At 44.4% G+C, this 9594-nt stretch overlaps 1 protein-coding gene across 2 annotated transcripts in view; it reads right to left on the reverse strand.

The window, feature by feature from the left end:
* SLC24A4 (solute carrier family 24 member 4) overlaps positions 1–9312 on the reverse strand; it is an 82568-nt gene extending 73256 nt beyond the window's left edge. Inside the window, exons 1-2 of one of the 2 annotated variants that reach the window (XM_074542454.1) lie at positions 8593–9312; positions 6200–6310 (exon numbers count right to left, since the gene is read on the reverse strand). In XM_074542454.1, coding sequence (XP_074398555.1) covers positions 6200–6310; positions 8593–8749 — 268 coding nt within the window. In that variant the 5' untranslated portion in view covers positions 8750–9312. The remainder of the gene's footprint in view (positions 1–6199; positions 6311–8592) is intronic. The other variant, XM_005483168.3, reaches the window with a different exon arrangement.
* Positions 9313–9594: the final 282 nt, after the last annotated feature.

The raw sequence follows: 9594 nt of genomic DNA on the forward strand, positions 1-9594 counted from the left end.
TAGCAAACTTGACACCTAAACCTGGCAAAGTGGATAAATTACCCTGGAGTTCGTTTTCGGTTCTCAGCTCTCCAGGGGATGCTGCCGGCAGGTTGAGTCAAAGCACAGAGAAACGTTTGTCTCATTTCTTTCTCGTATTTTGGATGCCAATTTTAATACACTGCTAGAAAATGAACAGCTCAGAGAGAAGGATGATTATTTTTCAAAATTTATGTTTAGTCAAAGCACATTTCGTACACCGGTTCACAAAAAAAAAAAAAAAAAAAAAAAAAAAACAAAAAACAAAACCAACCAGAAACAAACAAAACAATAAACAAATAAACCAGAAAAACCAAACACAAAGAAAACCCCCACCACTTTTCCCAACTAACTTCAACTACACCTACCTGCATAACCATTTAATACTCAAATACCCAAAGGCCACGCAAAGATGTCAGAAGTTCAATCTCAACCTAGGTGTGAATTCTGATTTAGGAGACTTGGCTGTCACAGAAGAAAAACTTGTGATAACATGTTTGTCATTTGCCATCACCTACCCCACTAAAAGTGGTTTTAAATTGTCACACTATCTATTTTCCCCAGAATCAGAAGCCATACAAATGAGATCACAATCGATAAAGTTTAGCACTCAGCATCTACAGGGACAAGAGGGAGTCTGGAATTGCTGGGTGAGGGGGAATAACCCAAAGCAGACCCAAAACAAATAAAACCCCACCAGCATATGACAAGTAGCTACAGAAATAAGCTACGTGCCAGCTAATTAGTAAGTCTTTCAACTAATTTATTTATTTACATAAATAAATACACATTCACAGGACACTGCACATATATGTTCTCTGAGTACTGTATGTATGAAGCAACTAAGAAATTGTTTCTTAAACCTTTCTTCATTTTCATTTCCTTTTAGACCAACATGAAAATAGAATGTTTATGGCTGATAATTTCCTGGTCTTTGAGGGCATAACACACTGGAGTAACAAAATATTTTAAATCCATATGCATGCACTATCAATAAATCTATCATACTACAATAGTTGCACGTATTCTATGCATCAAGGCAGAGAGGAAGTCTGACTAATATGCACGTGGGAAATATTTGCAAATAACAGAACACAATAATTGTCTCTCAATGAGAGACATGAGACCATGTCTCAATCTCAATGAGACCACGGTCTTTCTGTGCTGGACATTGTATGAATGCATGGTAAGAGCACATGCAGGTCATGCTGAGCTTACCAATTCAGGCTTTTCATGAAAATAAGGTTTACAATGAGATTATTAATACCACATCCTTAAAAGTGGTGGTCTGAGGCATTCATCCCTGCTACAAAATGGAAGTTTGATCTAGGGAAGATCATGAGCTCATTGTTTAAAAGAAATACATATTATCACATCATTTAAAGAAACTTTACATCAGCACAAAATTATATATTCCACCAGCCTTTATTACTCTATGATTTTACAGATTAAGGAAAAAAAGAATACATCAATCCAGCATGCTAAGAATTATGCACTTATAAGCTCTGTGTTTGTTAAATACAACTTATGGAAATCAATAGTTCCTATAGTGTCTTTACCACAAGTGTACAAGAAATAATGTTTTCTGCCCCTTTGGAAAATTGCTTAGAAGAATCAGTCCTGTCTTCTCCAGTCATCATTGATTTTTGTAGAAAAAAATAACAGGCCCTTGTTCTCTCTATGGTACACTAACAAAACTGTCTAAGACTTCTATAGTTTCTCTACAGTGCATGACATCTTACATGAGTCCCCAAGGTTATAACTAACTGTGTAAAATATACACAGACTTAATGACTTTGATCCTGACTCAGAACTCACACACATGCTACTGGGAAACACACTTTACTGTAGAGAACTAATTCTTTCTCTCTCACTGCAGATACACAAAGCATTGCTACAACGTGCATTTTAATGCTAAACTAAAATGCAGCATGGCTCAGGAAGAAATGCTATCCATGTCTTTCCCCCAGTTCACAATTCATCTTTACCCACTAACAGCAATAGAAGGAGCACATTTGAACCAAACTGCCAACTACTTAAAATCACCGTAGCTCACAAACATGGCTGACAAACCACAGGCAAGAAAACCCTACTGCCTTTCTGTTTCAAGGCCACTCCCTAACTAGTGTAAGAAGACAATGGAAATATATTCCCATTTCTAAATCACAGGGAAAAAAAAATCTACCCATATACAGGGATTACTTGAAAATATTCACAAGAGCAAAGAGTCTGGATCAGTTTTTTAGCAGCCTGACATGCCCCAGTGGAGGCACGTGGTAAGAAACATCATGACACCCAGTCACCCCACCCTGTATGTGCCCTGGAAACGTTACTTGGCGTTCTGGAGGACACGGAGTCATGGGAACATTCTGAAACAAGAGGCAAGCCATTGGAGCAGAGAAGCTACAAATCAGACTTTCTGGGCAGATGGCACTGCAAGCTAGCAAGCTGATGGCAGATGGAAGCGAGAGCTTGGATACGGCAAAAAAATCGGCTGCAAACTAATGAGGTCTGTTAAGATGCTGGAAACAACTACTCCTCTTTTCTGATCCCTCTGCTTCAAGTGAGGGTCAGGTCAACTCCTCCTCCCACAGAAATCTACCCAGAGCCATGAGGTAAAGGTAGCTTGGTTTCCTTCCAAGAGGAAGCCATCCAGAGAGTTACTCAATACCAAATAAATTTACAATTTATATATCAAAAATCCCAGGCTCTCATGAAATTTCCGAAGTCCAGAGCCTTCTACATACAATCTATAAGCCCTCCAGCCTCCAGGACAATATAAAGACCAGTATCTTACCAAAGCAGAGAAGCTTTCAACAATGGGGAAGTTTAAAGCCAGGCATGATCTTTAATAGAAAAATGCTACAGAACACGTTAACTGTGGTGAGGATTTGGTTTCCGTCCAGACTAGAACCAAGGTTGGCTTGGTGCTCCCAAGGAGGCTCCACCTCCTTCCTGCAGCTGACCTACAGTTCCTTTGCTGCTATGGGACAGAGAAAATCTATAACTCTTCATGACTGCAAAATACTACTATCAGAAAAAACGTGAAACACCTCTTAAGATGTTCATGATTATCATTCCTCTGATTTAAAACCCCAACTTTTCCTCTCCAGTCACATACACGCACATACATGCATTTCCTTGTCCTCCTTCAGACTCCTCTGGTTCTTTTTTAAAACAGCATCATTGAGACTTTAGCATTTTTCCTCTTCTGATACAATTCCCCAGCAACATTATCAATCTTTGCAGAAGAACACAATACAAAATTATCTACTTCAGCAATGAGACTAACCTAAAACAGTGTAGACTATGTGAGCTTCTAGAAGATAGCAGCTCTCACAAGCTTCTACCATTACTTGTAGAATCTTAGAGTTTTTATTCCAAAATATATTACAAAGGGTGAGGCCTTTCTTGCCAGTGTTGTGAAGTGCAGGGATCTCATGGTGTTATAAACTTCTACAGCTGCCTTTTCTAACAATTGAGGGGGTTTTCTTCCACTTATACATTAAGCAAGAAAATCAAGTGAAGTGGTAAATGTATTAACTCCATTGAAAGCCTTTGGAAAAAGGAGGGTAAAGCTGAAGACTTGTGTGGGAAGCTAATGAAAAGGGAGTACAGCAATAACACGAGGGATTAACAGGCTCTCAGCAAGAACCTGCATTTCTCAAGGTACTATGAAATTCTTGTATCCTAAACACACACATAAAAACATCCACACAACAAAAGAAAACTGCTATATACCATAGACACAGACATGCACTTGTACAGCCCCTCATGCTCAGAGCAGACACAGAAACGACATAGGTGAGAGTAAGTACATCTCATAAAGGAGCCCACAGGAAACCGGGTATTTATATTCCAACTGAAAATCCACACTCTCACCCATCTTCTATGCAATCTCCACCAAGTCTCTTGACCTTTCCTGGGACTTCTCTCTCTGTATCCATGTGATTACACAAGCTACATTCCCACAGAGATGAGCTCTATTACTGGCTCCTTTCTGATAGGTGTTCCATCATTGCTCCCTTCTCATTACATGACAAATCTCAATCCCTGGCTACCAGACAAGAATGAAAAAAAAAATAGAAAAATAGCAAGTCAACATCCCATACACTAAAAAACATAACAACAAAAAACAAAGCCAAAAAAGAACACTACCCCAAGTCTACAGTAGTTGTTACTGAGCAATGACAATAATGGGTTCTCACGGACCCACTCCTGACCACAAACACCAACTTCAGCTATTTTCAGATGTTCCCTTTATTTGCAGCTTACATCTAGTCACTCCTACAGCATCTTAATTCCCCCTTCAGCTGCAGAAGATACACAATGATAAGCAGTACATAACTGCAGAATAACAGGAAGTGATTAAAAATGCTACAACTGCAATCCTGTGACAGATTTGATCTGTAAATCTGTGTTCTAACTGAAGAAACACTTTTTAAAAGAAAGGCTACTACCATTACTGTGACTAGAAATTATTAATTTAATGCAAGTCTTGTGATATTTTTCTTAAACTTCAGCATCCTGAGGCATATTTGGGCCTCCCCTGTGTCCATCTCTTGTGGTTACAGAAAAAAGTACACCTCAGAGACCTGAATTTCAGAAAGCACATCAAAATCAGCCTGCTGTATTTGTCTATTCCTATTGTTCTTAACTAATCTTATGGCTTTACAAGAATGGAGGAAGCTCAACTATTTGTTTTAAACATGTGCAGAAGTCAGTATTGCTTCTGGAACTCCAACTCACATGCAAGCAGGTTTTTGCCTCAGTCGTTTTATCATATAATTGTGAAAAAGTTCTCATTCATGCTATATGGAAGTCTCCACCAGAACTTTCACAGGTATCTTTCTGATCTAGCTTCTATAATTTTGTGGCCTCCATTGCCTTGACTCCAAGTGGGCTGACAAGTATGTGCTCAGACATGATCACATTGATGAATCCACACATACGGAGGAAAATGAAAGAGGAGTGGGAAAGAATAGTATTTTTGACTATTCATCAAGAATCACTATGTGTGATACAAAGGTCCTTTTTGTATTATTTCTTGTTTGTTAACAACTTTGCCAGACAAATCAAGATCATCATAACTTTGCAGATGCAGAACACGGCAAACTGACCCACAAAGTTCTTAACAAGAGAATGGGGAAGCCCTTGGACATCAAGAGGATACAGTTAAAACTTTGGGACCCACACACTTTGAGCTGTCCTCTTCCATTCCTCTCTCAGGAGTGTATAAGCTCACTAGTGACCCTCAGTCTATAGAACTGGCACCTCATTATCACAACAAACATGTGAGAGAGGGCAGGAACACTGCTCCAAACTCTCCTAGTGCCTGGGGCTGACAGCATCCCAGAACTCATGCTGGCGAGAAGGAGCACACTCCATTGCCACCACAGAGTTTATTAGAGTCACATTAAAAAAAAAAAAAATCTGAACTTTAAATTAACTTGGCTAGTGCCATTGGCAAAATGTCTCATCTCCCACACACCATAAACCACAGAGAGGCAAGGAGAGAGAGAAAGGAAATACACACTGGAAAGACAGATGGGAAGATGAAAGCATTGTGGACTAACACTGATACTAAAATGCATCATCCATTCCTGCCCTCAATCAATTCTCTTTGCTTGGCCAAGACAGACATCCTGAAGTAAAATGGATTCCAGGGTTTCCATATTACTTACCTCATCAACTCCCTCCACACAACATAAATTCCTACTCTGAATACACAGTTTATCACTAAACTAGCAAACCACGATTAACAGTGTAGCAGAAATAAACATAAATCACTGAGCTCAGATGTCATCTAAAACACTGCATATTTGGCTACCCATAGTTTCAAGAGGAGCACACTCTAATGACTTGTGCAAAATACATACATCAGCTGGACAGAAATGAATAATCACCAAAGGAACAAAGCTGCAGAAATTGAATTGTGGGCACACTAGTCTCACAATGACCCTAAACATGCCTTTATCTGAACATTACCTTTTGCATTCGATACATAAAATCATGTCATTATGTAACACAATAAACCCCATTTCTACATAGAACAGTCCTGATTTGTTGGGGTTTTTTAAGTTTAACACTGATGTTTACACATCACCACAGCTTGGTCATGACAAAACTACCCAATACATCTCCAGAGCTTATAGGACACTGCAATGTCTTCCCATCTTACCTGGCTCTGTACAGTTCTTCTCTTCATGCGTCCCGTTAGGTGATGCCATCAACCTTCTATTCCTCCATATTCCTGATATAATGCTTCTGTCTGCAACAGCTGATTCTTGGCCTATATTAAATAAAAAGACATTATGCCCACTAGCATCCATTTTTTCCTGCACCATCCCAGCAGGACTCCCACAAACAAGGAGCATGGACAGACCATCAGAATGCAAATGGGGCACATCCAAGGTGTGACTGGAGCACATGCCAACTGACACGTGCTCCTAGCTCCAAAGGGTGCAGCTGGGTGCCATATCAGAGCTGTTGGCATGTTCTGGCTATCAGAGCTACCAGAACACTTGGCTGTGACCCACAGCAGGAAAATATTCTGCAGCAAGCAAATGCTGAAGCCTGTACCTGTGAAAGTCAACACTTGCAGCTCCTATAGATGAAACCAGCCCAGCTATGCTGACATGAGCAAAAAATCACACTTCCATTTAGTCATCTGTACTTGCACATATTACATTACTGCTTTCATGAAAAAATAAAAATGCATATGGATATGTTCCAGTTACATTTTAGTTTATTCTGAACTTTTCAGTCTTGGCTATGCTTAATAATATCAAACCATTCCTAATTCGTCAAAGAGAATGGAAATCACAGTGAATTCTCATAAGACTTTTAAAAAATAAAAACTTTTTTAGGAATCAATGGAGCTTTTACCATAATGCATGTTCCAGAAGCATTCTCAACAGAACCTGTTAGAGTGAGTACAGGAGCACTTAGGAGATCATGTGCCATATGCAATTATAATAACCAAAGAAAGAATAGAACCCCTTAATTAAACCACTTCCGCCTCAATCTTATCCATTTCAAATGAACATATTGTAATAACAAAAATTCTTCCTTGGCCAATTTTAGTTTATACTGTCATCATGTAATGCCTGTGTTTTCTTAGTGACTCCTGAAAAAATGAAATCTAGTTTGGAAGTTAGTTTTTCCAGAATTAAATATTCTGAGCCACAATTATAAGAAACATAGACAACAGATGGTCAGTGTTTATGGATAATATGTACTGTAAATTAGCCAGATGAAAAAAAAACCCTACCTGATACAGCATACTATCAAAAATTAGGTTATGAGGGATTTAGTTGATAACCCAGGAGATTAAAAACTTTCATTAGTCATGACATTTTTCATGAAAACCTAAAAAAGTTGTGGAAAACAACAACTGCAACAAAAAACATCCCTCAAGCTATGCAAACATATTCATACCCCCATTACTTGTTTCCAAGTTGAAAGTTTTAAGATGAGCAATATGCTAATATGGTCTAAGACACCGAATTCTTATATGGATGGCTTGTTGCCATCCTAGATACAGCTCAAACAAGCCAGGCAATAATTTGAGCACAAGAGCATTACAAACTATGACAAGTTCCAGCAGATTTTTCTTCCCTAAAGCATACACTTGAACTTCAGCTTTAATTTCAGCAGATGACCCATCCTAACTGTGCTGAAACGTGAGTTTCTTATATTAAATGTAGATGCTCAGTGATGGGCTTAGTCCATTTTATTCTTAAATCTTCGAGGACTTTGGCAGCCCTACCTAGAGACCCAAGTGCTGTCCCGGCAACCTTACACTTTGTATTTGAGGGATGCAAAGCATATTGAGGATGAGGGCCTGAAGCTGCATACTTACAGCCCAAACCGTGCCAGCAGGCAGAGGAGCAAATGGGAATGATACGGTTAATCATAAATGCATCAGTTTACTAATACAGCACATGCACAAATGATGCAAAAGACTCTGTTACAATACTCCCTCTATAAAACCTAAGATTAGCACCATGCCCAGCCTAAAATGCAGAATTTTCTGTCAAATCTACACCGTAACGGGGGAATAGGTGTTGGGGGTGTGTGTGAGATTGAGAAAAGAAGCAGCTATAGCTGATGATGGAGGTTTACAACCTGAAGACAAAACCAAAGGCAGCCCGAAGTTGCAGAAGGAACCACAGGCGGCTGGAGAGAACTCCACTCTGATGCAGCGGCAGGGGGGAAACTCCTGCAGGGCCGCTCGCAGGCACAGCGCTGCCCCGTGATGCCCGGGCCGTGCCCGAGCCGAGGGGCGCGGCACCGGGGAGCCCCGGACGAGCAGCGGCCAGCGCCGCAGCTTCCCCCTCACCCGGGCAGCGGCCGCGCATCCTCCCGGCGCGGGGCTTTCTCCGGAGGAACCCGCGCTGCTCCCCCGCCTGCCCGCTCGCCGGGGCATTTCCACTGGGAGCCCCCAAGCGGGAACAGCCACCGCCGCCTGACCCCGCCTAGCCCCGGCAGCCCCGGGGCGGCTGCAGCCCCCGGGCCACCCGCCCGGCCCTGCCGGGGTGCGCCGGTCCCGCCGCCGCCGCCGCCACTCACCCGCTCTGGAGAGCAGGCTGGACATGCACCAGGCGAAGAAGAGGATGGCGCAGATGAAGCCCAGCTGCTGCAGCAGCATCTCCCGCCTCCTGCGAACTTTCCTCAGCATAAGCAGCATGGTCTTCGGAGGGGCGAGCGGCGTCTCCTCCAGCTCCATCGGAGCGAGCGCGGGCGCCGAGGGGGCGGCCAGTGGGTCGGTGGGGAAGCGGGGCTCACTCCCGGCGGCTTCCCGCGGACGGCTCCATTTCGGTCGGGCTGCAGCGCGAAGATAAGCCGATGCCCAGGGCCTCAGGTCGGCAGCGGCGCAGCGGAGGCAGAGGCAGGTGGCGGCGGGCGGGGAGGCGGCAGCGGCAGCAGCCCGGAGCGGGGGGGAGGCGCCGCGCTCAGGGGCCGGACCGAGCCCCGCGCCCCATGGCCGGCGGCGGAGGAAGCGGTGCGGCGGCGCCCCGCGCTCCTCGGGCAGCGGCCGCCCCACAGCGCGCCGCGGGCTGCGACTCAGCGCCGAGGCACGGACACATCCATGCGGCTCCCTGCCCGCCCGGCCAAGTTTGAAGTTTATCCCTTTCCTCCCTCCCTCCCCCGCCGCCAGCCGTAGGCGGCAGGTGGGCGACTCAGCCGCCGCGGTGACAGCAGCTGCCAGCGGGCTCTGAGCGCGGCGCCGGGCGGGCACTCAGCCCCGGCGGGCGGCTCGGCCCCTTCTCCCCGCCCCTCTCCCGCAACTTTCTGGGTGCTCCTCCGGCACCCATGGCAACGCGCGTGTGCCCTCCCCCGCCGCCGGCCCGGGGGGAAGGCATTAAGTGTTGAAATTAATCCTTTTCCCCGCACGGCGCAGGAATGCCCGGCTCTCGGCGGCGCTGCGCGGAGGGCAGCGGTAGGTGCCGCCGCGCCGGGGCCGGGCCGGGTGTCCTGAGGGGCTGCAGCGCCCCGGCGCTGGCGAGGGGCACCGGCGGTTCGGGGCTCTCCACCTGTCTCAGGAGATGCCTTTCAGATGGGCTCCATGGG

The sequence above is a fragment of the Zonotrichia albicollis genome, chromosome 6 (genome assembly GCF_047830755.1).
Source record: "Zonotrichia albicollis isolate bZonAlb1 chromosome 6, bZonAlb1.hap1, whole genome shotgun sequence".
Classification (NCBI taxonomy): domain Eukaryota; kingdom Metazoa; phylum Chordata; class Aves; order Passeriformes; family Passerellidae; genus Zonotrichia; species Zonotrichia albicollis.